Source organism: Oryctolagus cuniculus, chromosome 1, assembly GCF_964237555.1.
Source record: "Oryctolagus cuniculus chromosome 1, mOryCun1.1, whole genome shotgun sequence".
NCBI classification, from domain to species: Eukaryota; Metazoa; Chordata; class Mammalia; order Lagomorpha; family Leporidae; genus Oryctolagus; species Oryctolagus cuniculus.
Genome location: NC_091432.1, coordinates 77,053,166 through 77,072,836, shown reverse-complemented (window position 1 = coordinate 77,072,836; position 19,671 = coordinate 77,053,166). Strand labels below are relative to the sequence as shown.

The 19,671-nt window shown below is 36.7% G+C and overlaps 1 protein-coding gene across 19 annotated transcripts in view; it reads left to right on the top strand.

The window, feature by feature from the left end:
* The window catches only part of PICALM (phosphatidylinositol binding clathrin assembly protein), a 116,480-nt gene that overhangs the window by 82,836 nt on the left and 13,973 nt on the right, over positions 1–19,671 (top strand). For 6 of the 19 annotated variants that reach the window (XM_070076420.1, XM_051821347.2, XM_051821346.2 and 3 more), the window contains 7 exons: positions 6,895–7,002; positions 9,232–9,363; positions 9,458–9,488; positions 9,649–9,748; positions 12,380–12,403; positions 13,728–13,787; positions 16,387–16,491. In XM_070076420.1, coding sequence (XP_069932521.1) covers positions 6,895–7,002; positions 9,232–9,363; positions 9,458–9,488; positions 9,649–9,748; positions 12,380–12,403; positions 13,728–13,787; positions 16,387–16,491 — 560 coding nt within the window. The remainder of the gene's footprint in view (positions 1–6,894; positions 7,003–9,231; positions 9,364–9,457; positions 9,489–9,648; positions 9,749–12,379; positions 12,404–13,727; positions 13,788–16,386; positions 16,492–19,671) is intronic. The other 13 variants (XM_070076427.1, XM_051821357.2, XM_070076407.1 and 10 more) reach the window with 3 other exon arrangements.

The following is a 19,671-nucleotide window of genomic DNA, read 5'->3' as shown; positions in this document are numbered from 1 at the left end:
TCCATTTTAATAATAAAACAGAAGAGCAAATTGACTTGAATAACCTGTCATTCCAGTGTGAAACTCATAAAAGGATATAATTTCACACCATGTTACCTAGGAAAGTGTTTACTAAATCTGAAATAAATGGATCTTAATGCTCCTAAAAATGCTAACCATCCCCTTAAAAGATGGTAATAGGTGCTTTTATTCCGCTCACCAAAGCAACTTTAAGATGATGTGAATTAACATTTGATGAAGTAGCATGTGGGAAGTTACGTTAGTACCGTAAACAGATCATGTGGCCATACTCTAAATATGCTGTTAGATATATGAGGATGCTTCTAAAAGTTTGTGGAAAATGGAATTAAATGATAAATTTATTTTTATGGAAAAATTTTAGTAAGTCCATGTGTGATTTGTTTCATTATACACACTTTCCATGAACTTTTGGACATTGCCTCATATATATGAGAGAAAAAAGGAGGGAAGTAAAAAACCAAAAAGCAAGTTCATGGTGTAGATTCGAGAGAATTTCAAGTCAGGTGTTCAGGTTATATAGATCTAACAGTTCAAACTACATTTATGTTCTAAGTGTAATCATTGCAGTAATGCCTTCTTGTCAGTGCATTATAAAATTGTATATCTTTCCCTGTAGGATTAAGAACAATCCAGAAAAAGGATATATATATATATATATATATAGCCGTGTATTTTAGTATGTTCTAAATTCCTACCATAGGAATACACTTATCTGCTGCTATGATATGCTCAGTGTAATTGGCAATCTGTCCTTACTGAAGGTACAGGACACTGAATTATGAGTCAAGAGTAGGTTGTAGTCCCGGCTATGCTTGCTGTATATGTGAGTGTCTCTGAACTTTGTCTGGACCCACTTTCTTATTTGTTAAGCCAGACCTTAGAAAATAGGTTAGTATTGGCTAAAAACCTAAGTGCCTCATATTTTTGTTTCTAATGAGATAGTATTCTGTTTTTTAAATGTTGCAAACCATAATAGTTTATATATAGATATATGAAGTAACATATATATATAATATGTGTAAAATAATCATAATGAAGCTTTAAGTTCTTTTTTTAGTAAATTGTCATTTTAAGAATGCCAAGTGCTTGGATTCCTTGTTTTATTTCACTCAATTACTCCACCCCACACTTAATTGTTCTTTTTTCTTCTCCTCTCCTTTCCTTCTTCCATCCTTTCCATCCTTCCTTCCTTCTCTCTCTCTTCTCTTTTGCCTTTCTTCCCTGCATTTTATGCCTTGTCAGCATTTTTTTGGTGGCATTCAAACTTACCTACTACTACCTTCATGCATTATGAATCTGCTGTAGCTGGCTTGTTTGGAGGTAGATAGCAGTGTCTCTGAAATTCAGTTTATTTACGCAGAAGGAATTACTTTGTTTCCCTCCTTAGAATAAGTTTTTAATAAACTTAAAAAATTTGCCTGTGAAGAACACACCATATTTTGCCCAATATTGTTTGCTTAATTAAATACTTGGTGGTTTTATGAAAATCTGTTATCTTTTTGATTTAATCCATATTCTGGACTTGTAAACTTTCAAAAGAGTATACAAAAAAGCGTATGGATTTCAAAGCTCTTTGTGTATTTGTCTTTGTCTTTCAAAATGTATTCTAGGTCAGTGCAGTAGCAATAAAAGCTAAAGTCCAGCTCATGGGAGCGGGGCATAGTAGTTGATTACCTTATGACCATTATAAGACCTAATTTTTTATGACACCAAAATCCAGTTAAGTTGGCATTGAGAAGTAGGCTTGACATAACTTAGGAATTGGTGTTCTTGACTGGCAGTAAGCATTAGATATAGTTAACTATATTTAAAAATGGGATTTATGAGGATATTTGATAGAAATAATATGCTTAGAATCTAATGAGCATTAATTTGAATTCTGCTTCTACTTTATTGTATGATAAACAAATTTTTAACCTCTGTAAATCTACAAAAGGTAGGATAATAATGTCTTGAACTATTATGAGGTTTACAAATGTCAGTTTTAATATCTAGCAGCATGGCATATAAAGTTAAAATTACTGCTTTGAAAAACTATAAATACGTGCATTTCATACTTCAAATGTACTTTTTTAAAAAAGATTTTATTTGAGAGGTACAGTTACAGACAGTGAGAGGGAAAGACAGAGAGAAAGGTCTTCCTTTTTACTCATCAAATGATCACAGTACCTGGAGCTGTGCAAATCTGGAGCCAGAAGCTTTTTCTGGGTCTCCCACACAGGTGCAAGGGCCCAAGAACTTGGGCCATCTTCTACTACTTTACCAGGCCATAGCAGACAGCTGGATTGGAAGAAGAGCAGCCAGTAGTAGAACTGGTACCCATATGGCATGTGAACATCGCAGGTGGAGAATTAACCCACTGTGCCACAGCCCAGATGTACTTTTTTTTTTTTTTTTAAGGTTTATTCATTTGAAAGAGTTAACAGAAAAATAGAGAGAGACAGAGAGGAAGAGAGAGATCTTCCATCCTCCCAAATGGCCACAGTGGCCAGGGTTGAGCCAGGCCAAAGTCAGTAGCCTGGAATTTCATCCTGGTCTCCCGTGTGGGTAGCTGGGACCCAAGTACTTGGGCCATCTTCTGCTGCTTTCCCAGGCACATTAGTGGGGGCCAGAACAGATGCTTATGTAGGATGCAGACATTGTAGGCAGCAGCTCAACCCATAGTGCTACAACAAGGGCCAATCAAATATACTTCTTGTTATTTAGCACAGTTAATAATCTTGAACTGCATTTCTTTTGTGTTTTAAAATTGCTGAGTTACTCACTTTTTGGCCCAGCATTAGTAATGGAAAGCTTAGGAATTTTGTAAAACACGAATCCTTTTAAATTAACAGTATAGCTATAATGAAGATTTATTTTTCTACATACTAGTATGTTTAAGATGAAATAATTAGGATAAACTGAAAACTTCCAGATTTTGGAATAACAAAAAATTGAATTAAAATGTCGCTTCTGCCAGTTACTTAATCTTTGGCCTTAGGTAAACTGTTTAATCTGTTCGTTTCTTCATATGTAAAAGGGGGATAATACTAATTATCTCATGGTGGTGTTTGAGTTTTAAGTAATGACTTACTTAACAAAGCCCATGAATAGTATGTAATAGGGCTTTTAATACATGGAGCTGTTACTTTCACCAAAAAAAAAAGTATGAGACCTAATTATCAGGGAATTACCCCCAAAATCCATTAAGAACTTAGCCAGTTTTTCTTAAAAGTATTTCAAAATGCTTGTAGAGCTTGTTCCTCTCATTAATTTATAATTGCCCTCTTGAGTTTTGCCCTGTAGGACCGTGGTTTCTAAATGTTACTCAGTGGGCTGATGCTGATCAGTGACATTGTTGTCACTGGGCCTTCCTTGTAAAGTTAAAGAATAGACAAGACAGTGTACATATAGTTCATAAAATTTACCTTAAGCTGGGAAATCTGTCCTTCTTTTTTCTTCTTTAAATTTTTCCTTTGTAATAGTCATAATAGGAGTTGGCATTATGTCACAGCAGGTTAAGCTTCCTGCAATGCTGGCATCCTATATGAGTGCTGGTTCCAGTCCTGGCTGTTCATCTTGCAATCCAGTTCCCTGCAAGTGTGCCAACAAAGCAGCAAAAGATGGCCAAAGTGCTTGGGCGCCTGCCACCCATGTAGGATACCTGGATGGTGTTCCAGGCTCCTTCTGGCTTTGGTCCCTGCTGTTGAGGCCATTTGGAAAATGAACCAGTAGATGGAAGAGCTCGCTTGCTCTCTTTCTTTGTCTCTCCCTGTCTGTCTGTAACTCTGCCTTTCAAGTAAATAAATAAATCTTAATAAAGAAATGGTCATTTTAGATCTGTGTCTTTAAATAACTTTAAAATTAAAAATTGGCAGTAGTGGAGGTTTCCACAAAAGTGACTTGGGACAAAAGGCCATTAAGTTGAAGATGTGCATTGAAATGAGAATACAGAAATATCAGAAAAATCTTGATGGTGTGTGTGTGAAACAGGGAATCTTTCATTACCTAAAAGATTCTTCCTTTGCAGATATACTGCTTGTTTCCCTGGTAACTAATAAGCTATTGAAATTTCTTAAAATTTTCCTTTTTACATTTTTCCTCTATGTGGAAGCTTTTTTTTTTTTTTTTAATGTAGAAGCTTTTTAAACTTGAGATACATACCCTGAATTACTTTATATCCTTTCTAACCTTTTCTATATCTACGTAATAATAATGTAATTTTGTATATTAGTGCCCTGGGAACCTCAGGAGATGGCTGTTTTTTTCACAGAAAGTAATTAACCTGTGTCAGTATTACTGTAGAGGATAGGTTCATCTCTTTTATATCAACAATATTCTAGAATTCTGGGACAAAACACTAGGAGAAAATGGGAACTTGATGTATGGACCTAGTTTTAAATTATTGTTCCATGTATGATCTAAAGATTAATGCTAATGTAGCCAAGATGGTTAGCAGAATATCATTTAAAGAACAAAATGTATATTAACACTGTGATAGGATAGGCACATAATTAAGCATGACAGATTTCTGTCTTTCTTCAGTAGATACATTGGCTCTTTATATATGTAAGGAGTTATGTAAAGAACAAGCAGGCCCTTATAATTAAAGCTTAAATACTTTAAAATATTATTAAATCGGTAAGTCTAGAATTCTAGAATTCTTCTGATAAATTGATCAGATTTATATATTAAATTACATTCTACTATGATAGTGTTTGTGTTCTGATTATATGACCCATCCCTTTGAGTTAAGAATAGTTAAGGAGTTTAAATAATTATGGAGCATTCTTAAAAAAATTGTGCCCTACACAATGTTCATTATGTGATGTAAATCACTAGTAGCATTGGTGTGTACCAGCTTGTATACATCATTGCTTTTTTGGCTTTATTTGTCCTTGAGGACGTTCTTGGATTTACTGCCCAAAGTTGTCCTAAGTTTTACAGTTTTAAAATCAGTCTTTTTAGGCCGGTGCCGCGGCTCACTAGGCTAATCCTCCGCCTAGCAGCGCCAGCACACTGGGTTCTAGTCCCCGTCGGGGTGCCGGATTCTGTCCCGGTTGCCCCTCTTCCAGGCCAGCCCTCTGCTGCGGCCAGGGAGTGCAGTGGAGGATGGCCCAGGTGCTTGGGCCCTGCACCCCATGGGAGACCAGGAAAAGCACCTGGCTCCTGGCTCCTGCCATCGGATCAGCGCGGTGTGCCGGCCGCAGCACGCCAGCCGCGGCGGCCATTGGAGGGTGAACCAACGGCAAAGGAAGACCTTTCTCTCTGTCTCTCTCTCTCACTGTCCACTCTGCCTGTCAAAAAATAAAAAATAATAAAAAAAAATCAGTTTTTTTTTTTTTAAGATTTTATTTATTTATTTGACAGGTAGAGTTACAGTGAGAGAGAAGCGGAGAGAAAGGTCTTCCTTCCGTTGGTTCACTCCCCAAATAGCCGCAACGGCCGGAGCTGTGCCGATCTGGAGCCAGGAGCTTCCTCCCCGTCTCCCATGTGGGTGCAGGGGCCCAGGGACCTGGGCCATCCTCCACTGCTTTCCCAGGGCATAACAGAGAGCTGGATGGGAAGAGGAGCAGCCGGGACTAGAACCGGCGCCCATATGGGATGCCGGCGCCGCAGGCGGAGGATTAACCTACTGCGCCATTGCGCTGGCCCAGATCAGTCCTCTTAATACAACATAACATCTTGTTTCTTTATCTCCTGGTGGTGTACAAATTCAAAGTGAGACTGATTGAAGATACTTTAGCATAAAATTGGGAGAAGAAGAGAGAGAACCTATGTTTGGAACTCCAAAAATTTAGCTTCTCCCTAATATTGTTGGTGTTAACTTTTTAATAACAGGTATCAGGTACTTTTATTTGTTTGCTTACATGCTGATTTGATAGAATTCAATGATGGAAAAGACCTTAGGAGTCATTTATTATAGCCTTCTATATGGGAAAAGAATTCCTTTCTTGTGATCCTTGCTGGACTGCTCTTTATTTGTATATTATTCCATGATTAGAAGTTTTCCAAATCATGTCACAATGCTAATATTTTTAGATGATTTTAATTCTTCATTTCGATTCCTAGAAATTCAAAACACCACTTCACAAAAAGCCTTGTGCAATTGGATATCTTTTGTTACCTCAGGATAGGCTGATCTCAAAGACCTGAGCTGTGTACTTCTTTGCTTAATACTGTTAGCATCAGTATAACACAAGCAAGAAAGAATAAGCTTTCCTGTTTATGTTTTTGATGATTCAGGCTAGTTAGATTAATTGCATGTTTTGTTGTAAACTGTTAGAAATCATAAGTTGAAGAAAAAAGGTTGTTTCGAGTTAAAAGTGCTGTTTTTTCTTTGATGCTTTAAAATTAATTACACAAGAGTGGACTGACTGTCAAACTCTTGCCACTTTTCAGATTTAATCAGATTAATCAAGAACCATTTAGCTTTTTAATTCACTGTTGAAGTTAGGAGAGAAAAATATGGAGGATGGCAATATGAAGAAGGTTCTTTTTTTTATATGCTTATTTCATTGCCAAGTGAGCCCTTGCATTGTGTATATATTTTATTTTGTGCAAAACCCTGGAATTTTAGGTGTGTTTAGTTTTTAAAGGGTATCAGCATACGAAATTAAAATAAAATATAAGTAAATATTTTATTATGTAGTAAAGCAAGCTAATAGTTCAACATTGGTTACTCATTTATTAGTTTTCTTTTGTTTGTGTACAACTTTGTGGAGAAATAGTCAGCACAAAAATAATTCTGTGTGGAAGACAGTTTGCTTGAAAGCCTAGCTTTGTTCTTTGAGGAATTTATTGCTTTTCCATCCTGTTGTCATCTTTATTATAGAACTTTAAATATAGAATTATTAGAGTTGAGATTATTTTTTCCATTTTGATTTCTCTCAGGATTCACTCCTTCTCCAGTTGCACAGCCACATCCTTCAGCTGGCCTTAATGTTGACTTTGAATCTGTGTTTGGAAATAAATCTACAAATGTTGTTGTAGATTCTGGGGGTAAGAAAAAAATTGTTTAATTTAAAGTGCTATAGTGATCTAATATAGATTCTGTGTAAGGAAAAATAATGCCACTTTTAACATTTATAAGTAGACTAAATTAGGAGCTAAACAAATTGTCCCTCCTGCCTCTGACCACTAATGAGAACTTGAATGAACTACATGTATAGTCATTCCCTTTTATTGGTGGCAGTTCAGATGCTAAGGATACTTAGCTCAGTAAGATGCCACGTTTCTAGTGACTGTGTGTGGAATTCTCTACTGCTTTACTCCTTAAGATTTTACCATTATGAAGTTAATAATGACCATAATATATTTTAATATATAAAATTGCTATTTTTAAATACTGGGAAAATAAAATCTTTGGTCCTTTGACATGCTTAGAGGTTCTTTGTATGAACAACTAAAGCATTAAAAAATAGTAAGCCTGTGGGTGCAGAGGCCTTTCATTGTTTTAAGGGTGGATCTTATTATGATTTGCTAGTTCCTTTGTCTTATGAGAACATTATAAATCAGTAGACCCACATTTCCATTTTGTATTTTCATTAATACCTTTGTAATTTGAAGTTCTAAAGGACTTATAAAATATTAGCACTCATTAATTCTACTCTTTCCATGAGGTAGCCTTTTGTTTTGGTTAGTAATTAAGATTTAGCCATATGAAGAGGATGTATTGAGGTGTTCTTAATTTTATAACATATAATTAGTTATCCATAAAGTAAGCATATAAAGGATATCTATGGACTCAGAATTTTTTTTTTATACCAGTAGGCTTATAATGTTTTTGTGCGCATTTGCCTTTTTTTTGTGAGCTTGTCTTGCTTAGGTAAAAGGAAAAGGGGAAATAGACACTAATTGTTCATGTTTTGTAAGCCACCATCTTTGATGATTTTTCTGTTTCAAACTCTTAAAATATTTGTAGATAGTGCTGTTGAGTCCCTTACTGAGTTGATTTAATTGGTTACGCTTTTGTCTTCTTCCTTTCGGTAGAGATCCTTAGGAATTTTTTCGTTTTCAATAAATACCCTAGTTCATTAGGTACATTAGATAAGTTAGGCGGCTAGAGCTGTTTAACAATTTCTTAGATATAGTTTAGGTCATTATATTTTAGATCAGCTCTTTATTCTCTTCTTTGAAGAATATAAAAAGGTCTATAAATACATGTCTTAAAGGAATTTTTAAATTTTTTTCAAAGTTTCATAGATACTTTTTTTTTTTAATTCATTTATTTTATTTGAAAGAGTTATGCAGAGAGAGGTCTTCCATCTGCTGGTTCACTTCCCAAATGGCCTCAACAGCTAGAGCTGGGCCAATCTGAAGCCAGGAGCCAGGAAGCTCCTCCGGGTCTCCCATGTAGATACAGGGGCCCAAGAACTTAGGCCATCTTCCACTGTTTTCCCAGGCCATAGCAGAGATCTGGATTGGGAGTGGAGCAGCCAGGACTCGAACCAGTGCCAATACTGGATGCCAGCACTGTAGGAAGTGGCACCACTTGCTAAGCCACAGTGCTGACCCCAATACTTTTTTTTGTTGTTGTTAACCTAAATTGCTTTTAGGTATAAGTGACCATTCAGAAAATCTTGCCAGATGAGAGGGAGAATTTAATTTCATTTCCTTCCCTTTCACAGTGCTTCTCTTCATCTCCTTTAATTTTTTTTTTTTTAAGATTTATTTATTTATTTGAAAGGCAGAATTACAGAGAGACAGAGGCAGAGAGAGAGAGAGAGGTCTTCCATCCACTGGTTCACTCCCTAAATGGCCACAACAGCTGGAGCTGTGCCATTCTGAAGCCAGAAACCAGGAGCTTCTTCCGGGTCTCCCACTTAGGTGCAGGGGCCCAAAGACTTGGGCCATTTTCCACTGCTTTGCTAGGCCATAGCAGAGAGCTGGATCAGAAGATGAACAGCTGGAACTCAAAACCGCTGCCCATGTGGGATGTTAGCACTGAGGTGGCTTTACCCACTATACCACAGCACTGGCCCCTCCTTTAATTTTTATGTAAATTGGACATAAAACAAATGAGTTCCATTAAAACAAATGCAGCCTGAGTCTATTCACTTTGTGTTGGTAAATTTCTCCTATTTAATTTTAAGTGTATTTACTAGTGTCTATTTTTTTAAAGAACTATTCCAGTGAACAAACAAGGAAAAAAGGCAAAGACCTCCTGTAGAAAGTTGTAGTTTCATAAAGTTCCTTACAAATCCTATTTCGTCTGTTTGTAACTTTAAGGCTTTGATGAACTAGGTGGACTCCTCAAACCTACTGTGGCCTCTCAGAACCAGAGTCTTCCTGCTGCCAAACTCCCACCTAACAAGTTAGTGTCTGATGACTTGGATTCATCTTTAGCCAATCTTGTGGGCAGTAAGTAGTCTTTGAATTCTTTAATTTTCTTTTAAAGTGTTACATTATTAGCATGAGTCTAGTTTTAAAATGTTTTCTTCCTCTCCTGTCCCAGATCTTGGCATTGGAAATGGAACCACTAAGAAGTAAGTGTTTTGTGTTCTTTCCCCATCTGTCATTTAAAGATTGAGTTCTCATCATGAAAGTACGGATAAAGATGTCAAGTCTGCATTGTTGATATAGTTTATGTATATACTACAGAAACTTTAAATTAGAGGCAGTTAATATTCTTATGTTTATTTAAAGTGATGTAAATTGGAGTCAACCAGGTGAAAAGAAGTTAACTGGAGGATCTAACTGGCAACCAAAGGTTGCACCAACAACTGCTTGGAATGCTGCAACAATGGTGAGTTGGAAAAGCTCCCAATATGCTAACAAATAAATAATTGTGTAACATGATGAAAGTGTTTCTGAAGCGATAGGCATAAATGGGAAGATTGCTACTAAGTTGTAGGAGTATAAGCAATTTGTATTTATTTTAAAGGAGGTTGGTTGACTATATTTGCCAGGTACATTTTAGTCGCTAACCTGTAAGTGTTACTTTGTACCAGGCACAGTTTTAATAAAAAGCATCTGATTTTATTTTGTATAATCCTCATATTAGCCCTGTGTAGTAGAGAAAGTTATAATCATCATTTTTTACAAATGAGGAAATAAAGGCACAGAGTTACAAAAATGTGCCCAGGATCACAGAGTTCTTAAGTGATTGGCTTGGTTTTCAGAACCCAGGCAGCCTGGGAGCTGCAGGGCGTAATCTCTTAATCACTCTCTGTACTACTGATCTTAAACTTACTGCATTTTTGTCTCAAATATTGTCTTTAATTTTCTACAAATTTCACCATTGGTAAAGAAACTATAATTATTTGTTGTTAAAATTGTCATATAATTTATACAGTTGATTCTCTTTTTTTGTGGCAGTTATATACTTAGAGTTACCCAACTAGTGAACAGTGAACCACTGCTAGGAAAAATATGTGCATTTTTATGCGTATTTCACATAGATTATAATCTTCAATACTAAAAATCCTCATTCTTGTAGATTGGGTTTTATAAAATACAAGATGAAGTCAGCAGTATTAAGTGACATGCCTGAGGCCACACCACTAACTAGTGCCAGAGTTGGAATTCTAGTTGTGCTCAACTGGCTGCAGAGCCAGAGCTCCTTGTGGTACATACAACTGTTGCCTACCTTCTCCATCCTCTGGACTTCTTCACATGAGAGCTAAAACAAGGCAGTGTCACTTTGTTCCAACTCAGCTGGGAATAAACTGCATGCAGTGATACAGATCTTTTGCTCCTCTTTGTATGTCTATGAATGACATAGAAAACATCACAAGTATTGATTTGGGGGTTGCAAATTTTAGCGACTAGGCAAATTTGCAAATACAGAATATGAATAATGAAGATCTGCTGTGCTTGCTAATTAATAGTTAATATATATTACTGAACAAACTCTGGTGGTATTCTTATTTACTATAAGGCATGGTAGGCCCATGCCTTAATGGTCTGTTTCCCTGTCCCTGGCCAGCTGCTGCCTTACCAGTCCAGCAAGTCTTGGTCAATCAGAGAAAAACATATTCCTCCTTGTGGAAAAATATGACCTGCTTCTATCAGTTGATTAATAGCAGCATTTTGATTACAGAGGCTACATAGTATAACCTTCATATTGTTGATAGATATCTCCATTGCTCTTATGATAATATCTTTTATTATTAATTCATTAACAGAACATTATCTTGTTTTCCTTTGGTTAATTATGTGTTATAATTAATAGGAATGATCTAAAAATATTGTGCTGGTAAAATTTTGTATGACATTACCTGAAAAGTTTATTATTAGATTCCATAAATTAGATTCCATAATGTTGAAATTTAGCTACATTTTAGAGCAGTAATTTTTCACAGTTAGTGTTCTATACCTTCACTAACATTAAAACCTTTCATTGAAATAGTTTTAGTTTTTATCTGCACATGCACATGTACTATCTTCAGCATGTAAACAGTGCTGTCTTGGAAGAGTTTGACTTACCTCAGTTTTAAGGATAAAGTAATACAATTCTTTTCCCAAGTAGGAAGCAATTTAAAGTTGAAAGTCCATCTCTTGATTCTGAACTCGATGTTTTTCCCACTATAACACATGTCACTGAGTAGGAGATGGCAGGTGTTTAGATCAGTGGATTTTATGGTGTGAATTCTACATTGACAATAAAAAATGACACATACAAAAGTTGATACTAAAGTACAATGAATATTTTATGTTTTTGTAGTGTTAAACTCTGTGAAATATTAAAGGTTTGTATGTAACACTTAAGATGAATTAGAATGTAATAAGCCTCTAACCTTCTGGAATTCATGTGTAAAGTGATAAGATAGCAGTATTTATGTTTCTATGTTCTATATGCAATGTGAATCATCTCTTAAGGATTTTATTAAAATATTTGTATATATTTTATAGTTTCCTTTTAGTGGCTAACACTAAAGACTGATGATGTGATTCACTACTTAAGACATACCGCTGCTTATGACATTTCTAACCTTTTTGTTAATCCTAAACACTGTCAAGGTTTTTCAATTTTTATAAAAACAAATTTATTGGAATTAAAAAACATTTTGGTACAAATTCTTTTAATTATTTCTTGGTTTTTTTTCTCCTGTGACAGACATTGATATGACTGTTTATGAGATGCCCTGAATTTTGCACTATTGGTACTTGTGATTGATTTTGTGTTCGAAAGATATTTTTTAGTCAGTTAACTATTGTGTATATAAAGGAATAAGGCTAAAGACTCGGTTTGCCTTGTCAACCTTGATAGTGTTTTAGTTTAGATATTCTTTCATTAGATACTGGAAATACAAGAGACTTTAGTTAGTGAATGTACATGTGAACTAAAATGCTCTCTGTGTATTTTCTGTTGTGTAAGTACTTGTTCTAATCCAGTGTTATTGCATTATGTAATTGTTCTCCCTGGGAAAAACAGAATGGCATGCATTTTCCACAATACGTAAGTGACCAAAAACTAGCCTTTTTGCAATAAATTGGCATGCTATTAACCACTGCTGCAGCAGAATCTCATAACCTTTAAGCTATTACTTGTTTTCACATTCAGATTTTCAATGTGCCAAAAATTCTTCCTAGCATCTACTGATTTCATGGGTGTGTTGCAGAATTGATTCTGATGGTGGCATGGGAAGTACCAATTTTTTTTCTTGCTTAATATTCCGCCATTTGCTGCCAGATGGCTGGGTGTCTGTGTGTGTATCTGTGCTGCCACTATGCACTTGATGACTTCTGAATGAAGAGAAATGTTGATTGTGGTAATGTTTGGAATAACAACTGCATGAAATCTTACAGGCTTCTGCTGTACTTGGCAGTTTGTCTACTGCTCTTACAGATCTTGGATTTTAAGTAGGGAGAGACCAATAAGCCCTACATGCTCACCCAAATACTAAACTTTTAACTCTTCACTTCAATGCTGTTTTCAAAAAGTTACGCTTCATTTTACTTCATGCATATGTTCAAATTGCCATTTAATTTGTTTGTTTTTTTGTGTTTCAGCAATGTTATTGGTCTTTTCACTGTATTCAGTTTCAGTTTTCATAAGAAACACACACAGGGAATGTTAAGACAGCAATTATATCTAAAATAATTCTGTTTTGTTAGCTGTTATATTTACAGATGATCAGTTAAAGTAGCAGTATGAGAGAACTTAAATATCTCAGTGGTAGAGGGTTCTTTTCATTGATTGTTGCTTTTAAATATTTTTGGAGTAAATAAGGAAGCCTAGCTAACATGCATGCTCCATATGTAAGAATTGTGGTTCATAGAAATAGTCACACTCAATAGTGGTTTGAAATCTTTGGGATTCTTTGAGTGAAGGGTCCTTAGGAACTTCTTTTTTCCCTCAAAGATCAGATTATTAATTGATTTAAGATGTTTGCATGTTTTTCTTTGAGAAATGAAGTACCCAGGAAAACACTTTATCTGGGTAAACATTTCCTAATGATAGTTATAGACGTTAAATTTTAGAACTTACTTTATTTTTAAAAATTCAAAGATGTTTAAGGCTGTAAAAGCACTTTGTCATCTTAGATCACTGATGTATCTAAGTTTAAGTGGTATTTTCTTATTTCTGATAATTCTCTTTCTGATAATTTCAAGACTTTTTTCACTGAGCATTAATTGACACAGTTATTAATTACCATAAATGTCATTTAATCACAGCTGTCTTAGCAATTCTTTTTAGTGGAACTACAGCTCTTAATTCTTTGAACTCAGTTGACACATATGAGTTATACCTCTGGTTATTTTTCCTTTCATCTTGTCAGGCACCTCCTGTAATGGCTTATCCTGCTACTACACCAACAGGAATGATAGGATATGGAATTGTAAGTACTTTTCCAGATAAAACTTTTGGAAAATAGATTGTTTCCTCTTTAACATGCTTTTAACACTCTTAACTAACAAATAATTTAGTGCCATCCATCTCTAGCCCTAGGTGGTACCATGGCATTGGTTTCTTCAGTATTTCTAGAATAACACAACACATAGTTTTTATTAATTCTTAAAATATTGCTTGGCTTCTTTTTCCTTTAAAAAAAAAAACCACCCCGAAACATATTTGTCACAAAGTTTTCATTTATTTGAAAGACAGAGGGACACAAAGAGAGAGCTTCCATCTGCTGATTAACTCCCCAAAAGCCCTTAGCAGCCAGCTCTGGGCCAGGCTGACACAAGAGCCCAGATCTCAGGTCTGGGTCTCCCACGTGGGTGACAGGGACTCAACCACTTGAGCTACACCTGCTGCCTTCCAAGGTGTGCAGTGATGGGAAACTGGATTGCAAGTGGAGAGCCAGGATTTGATCCAGGCTCTCTGATAGTGGATGTGGGCAACCCAAGCAGCAACTTAACCAACTGTGTCACAACACTTGCCCCTTCTTGGCTTATTTTTCTCCTCACTTTGCTAGGCATTTTATATTTCATTACAAATATGTTTAAACATTAGTGTCACCTCCAAGCTTTTGTTGTTCTAATCTTAAATACCAGTGAAGTCTTATAATCTTAAAACTGTAGAGGAAGGGGAGGATTACATTTCGTGAATTATATAGGGTTAGCTTTCATATAGTAAAGGCCAGAGGAATTTTCCTATGGCAGTGGTTATTCTAGTCTATAAACATTTAGGTTCCCCACAATCCATGTTATATATCTCCCTTATTCTTCCTGCCCTCTCAATATACAGACCACTTAGATTAGAAATGGAGATAATGGCTTCAATTCATTGAAACATAATTGAGGAATGGTTGCTGGTAGAAGCCAGTATGTTGTGCCTTGGTATTGCTACTGTGGCTATTGTGCTACTTCATACATGATATGGAAGTGGCTTCTTTTATACATGTAGAAAGGTTCCACAGGTTTTAGAATGATATCATTGCATAAAAAAGGAGTTTGCCTAAATATTTATGTCATAGGCTTAAAAGTGAAGCTCACTATGCTTGCAGTAATCTACTTGAATGGCTAGCCAGAAGTTATTGAAAGGTAAGATTCTAGGTGCTGGTGTTGTGGCATAGCAGGTAAAGCCACCGCCTGCAACGCCAAGATCCCATATGGGTAGTGGTTTGAATTCTGCCTGCCCCACTTCTGATCCAGCTCCTTGCTCAAATACCTGGCAAAGCAGTGGAAGATGGCCTGAGTCCTTGGGCCCCTGCAACCACATGGGAGACCCTTAAGAAACTCCTGGTTCCTGGCTTTGGCTTGGCCTGGCCCAGCCCTAGCTGTTACAGCCATTTGGGAAGTGTGAACCAGAACAGATGGAAGACCTCTCTCTTTTTCTTCCTCTCTCTGCCTCTGTAACGGCCTTTCAGATAAGAAAGATAAGTCTTTTTTTTTTTTTTTTTGGACAGGCAGAAAGAGAGACAGAGAGAAAGGTCCTCCTTTTGCCGTTGGTTCACTACGGCCGGCGCACCGTGCTGATCCGAAGGCAGGAGCCAGGTACTTATCCTGGTCTCCCATGGGGTGCAGGGCCCAAGCACTTGGGCCATCCTCCACTGCACTCCCTGGCCACAGCAGAGAGTTGGCCTGGAAGAGGGGCAGCCGGGACAGAATCCGGTGCCCCGACCGGGACTAGAACCTGGTGTGCCGGCGCCGCAAGGTGGAGGATTTGCCTAGTGAGCCGTGGCTCTGGCCAAGATAAGTCTTTTTTAAAAAAAGATTCTAGAGTGCTGCTTTTTTTTCTTTTTAAAAAGAATTATTTATTTGAAAGGCAGTGTTGGGGAGAGAGAGCACGAGTGAGGGAGCAAAAACGATTGATCAGTAGATCCATCAAGATCGTCCATCCGTCGGTTCATTCCTCAAATGCCACAACAGCCAGAGTTGGGCCAAACTGAAGCCAACAGTCAGGAACTCCATCCTAGTCTCCCATGTGGGTGGCAGGGACCCAAGGACTTGAGCCATCTTTCACTGCCTTCCTAGGTCTGTTAGCAGGGAGCTGGATCAGAAGTGGAGCAACTGGGATTCGAGTCGGTGCTCATATGGGATGCTAGCATCACAGGTGGCGGTACCATAATGCCAGCCTCCAGAGTCTTGCTTTTTAACCAAAATACCGTAGTAGTCTGTGGATGAATTATTTTCACATTAAGTAATTTCATTTATTTTGTTAATTTTATAGGTGATTAAGAAATAGTTGGTTGAAAATTTGTTGGTCTAAATCATTTTGTCTATTATACTATATAAAAACGTTTAAATTTTGCAAATTATTGAGTAGAGAAACTTTTCTTACCGTCTTTTAAAAATGAGTATGCTAAATATTTTTTATACCAACAAAATGCTCTTAAACATTTATAGCTGTTTTGTGTGCTTTCAAAGGAATTTTTCTCTAAATCAAAACAAAAGCAGTAGTATCTGTCATTCTTGTTAACATTCTTGTTTATTTAGTCATAACAAGGTAGATGTGAATCATGTCCTTTAACTTTATATTCTTTTGTTTTTTAGCCTCCTCAAATGGGAAGTGTGCCTGTCATGACACAACCAACCTTAATATACAGTCAGCCTGTCATGAGACCACCAAACCCCTTTGGCCCTGTATCAGGAGCACAGGTACTAGACACTATATGTGATACTGTAATGTGCTTGATTTTGAAGGGATGTAATACTAAAATAATCATTGTATATAGCTTGAAATGCAAGTTATTAACATTTTTCTTCATCATATGTGTTACTTCATATCTTTTATAGGAACTTAGAGGGATATTGATTAGGTAGAGAGAAATGGCAAGTAGATTACAAACACTAAATATGAAAATTATCAAGTTTCACATTTTCATTGTATCACTCTGACATTATATTCAAAAACAAACTAGAAAGTTGGGGGGCGGGGGAGTATTTAAAATGCCATATTGACCTTATAACTTTATATGAGAAACTTTCCTCTTCAGATGGTTCTAGGCTTGCTCTTCTAGTTCCTGAAAATTCATGCTGCATATTCACTCTTTGTTTTTTTATTCCATTACTAGTGGCAATTGAGGAACCAGTTATGGGGGGGGGGGTACTTTATTTAATTTTTTGCCAGTTTGGGTTAGGAGAAGAGATAGGAAATGTCTTTGTTATTTTATCTGCTTCTCTGGTGGCATATATGGATTGAAACCCTGTGTCTGTGGCTCTGGTTATACCATTTAGCAGTTTACAGTTAATTATATGCAATTGTTAAAGTACTTCTCCTTTAGTTACATGGGTTCCCATGTTAACTGATTGGTTACTATATATGTTTATTGCTTATTTGAAGACACTTGAGTAATAAACATCTGACAATGTACTTGTTATTTTAATTTAAAATTTTTTTTTTAATTTTATTTAAGGAATATAATACAATACTTCATGCATTTAATATATACAAATTTGGGAACATGGTGATTCTCCCCTATCCCATTCCTAGTTCCACCCTTCTTTCTCCTCCATCTCCCTTTCTTATTTTTTTACAAAGATCAGTTTTCAGGTAATTTTAAGCTCATAAGATTAACCTTGCACTAAGTAGAGAATACGAAGAAAAAAAAAGAACAGAAACAAACAAGAAAAACCTTGTTCCTCGACAGTGAAATTAAGAGCTGTTCAAAATCATCGTATCTCAAGGTGTCAGTCTCACTCCTATAGATTACCTTTTGGGTACTCTTCTTTATTTATTTATTTATTTATTTATTTATTTTAGATTTATTTATTTATTTGAAATTCAGAGTTACACATAGAGAGGAGAGGCAGAGAGAAAAATAGGTCTTCTATCTGCTGGGTTCACTCCCCAGTTGGCCGCAACTGCCAGAACTGCACCAGTCCGAAGCCGGGAGCTTGCTTCCTCCAGGTCTCCCACACGGGTGCAGGGGCCCAAGGGTTTGGGCCATTTTCTGCTGCTTTCCCAGGCCACAGCAGAGAGCTGGATCAGAAGTGGAGCAGCCAGGACTGAAACCAACACCCGTACAGTATGCCAGCACTGCAGGTGACGGCTTTACCTGCTATGCCACAGCGCCAGCCCCTTAGGTACTCTTATTAGTTACCATAGATCAGAAAGAGCATATGGTATTTGCCTTTTTGTTACTGGCTTATTGTACCATTTTGTTGCAAATGATAGAACTTCTTTTTTTTCTTTTTTTTTTTTTAACTGCTGTGTAGTATTACATAGTGTATACATACCATAATTTCTTTATCCAGTCTTCAATTGATGGACATCTGGGTTGATTCCATATCTTAACTCTTGTATATTGAGCTGAAATGAACGGGGTGGGGGGGTACAGATCCCTTTTTCATATGCTGATTTCATTTCCTTTGGATAAATTCCCAGGAGTGGTATGGCTGGGTCATATGTTAGGTCCATATTCAGCTTTCTGAGATATCCCCATTGTCCTCCATAGTGGCTTTACCAGTTTAGACTCCCACCAACAGTGGATCCTTTTTCACTTGAATACATATGCTTTACATTTGCAAAGGCTTGCAAATGTTACATTGCCAGAACTAGTTATCTTTATTCAGTTTAAATCTAGTCTCTACATAATTTGTAGACTAGTAAATCATAGACATCCTTTCATTTTTCAGTCTTTTGAGTATTGAGCTCATTTAATAAAGTGATAAAGTCTGTTGACTGGGAATGGCTAGTGAATTTATTTAGATCTAATTAAAAAGTAAAATCCAGGTTGATCACATAGCACACATGCCTCCCGCGACCTGTCAATGTTAAAGTGAGTTTTTTTTTTCTGTTCCTTACTCAGTTGAGTACTTACAGTGAAGATAGTTGGAAATTGGCAATCATTGATTTTAATAAGTCTGTTACTTTTTATGCATTTGTTTTTATAAAAATGGATTATGAGTACTTAACTCAGTACTTTTACTCTCAGCTTTATTATGAGTACTTTTACTCTCAGCTTTTATCAGCAGTAGTTCTGATTACTTGCATAATTTTCTAAAAAATCATACTAGATATTTGACAATCATTTGAGAAACATGCAGATTTCCTTCTATTTGATGTTTACTTGAAATTATATGAAGAGAGTTAAAAATTTTTTTAAATGGATATAATGAAAAAACTATGCATGAATTTCAATTTTTTTTGTACCAAAATAAGTTTGCCTTTTTTTTTTTTTTTTTTTTTTTTTTAAGATTTATTTATTTGGAAGAGTAGGGTTGGTATTGTGGCATAAGGGGTTAAGTCAACGCCTGCAGTGTCCATGTCCCATATGGGTGTTGGTTTGAGTCCTCACTGCTCTGCTTCTGATCCAGCTCCCTGCTGGTGTACCTGCAAGGATGGCCGAGGATGGCCCAGGTGCTTGGACTCCTGCACCCATGTGGGAGACCTGGCAGAGGCTTCTGGTTCCTGGTTTCAGCATCCTCCGGTTCTGGCCATTACAGCCATTTGGGGAGTGAGCCAGCAAGTGGGAGACTGTCTCTCTCTCTCTCTCTCTCTCTCTCTCTCTCTCTCTCTTTTCTCTCTCGCTCTATTTCAGTTTTGTTTCTCTCTCTGTGTTTAACTCTGCCTTTCAAATAAATCTTTAAAAAAAAGAAAAGCTGGAGAGACAGAGAGAGTGATCTTCTCTGCTGGTTTACTCCCCAGATGTCCACATGGCCAGCACTGGGCCACACTGAAGCCAGGAGCTGGGAACTTCTTCCAGGTCTCCCTCATGGGTGGCAGGGGCTCAAACACTGGGGTCATCTGCTGGTGCTTTCCCCAGGCCATTAGCAGGGAGCTGGAACACTAAGTGGTACCCATATGAGATGCCAGCATCTTAGACGGCGGCTTTA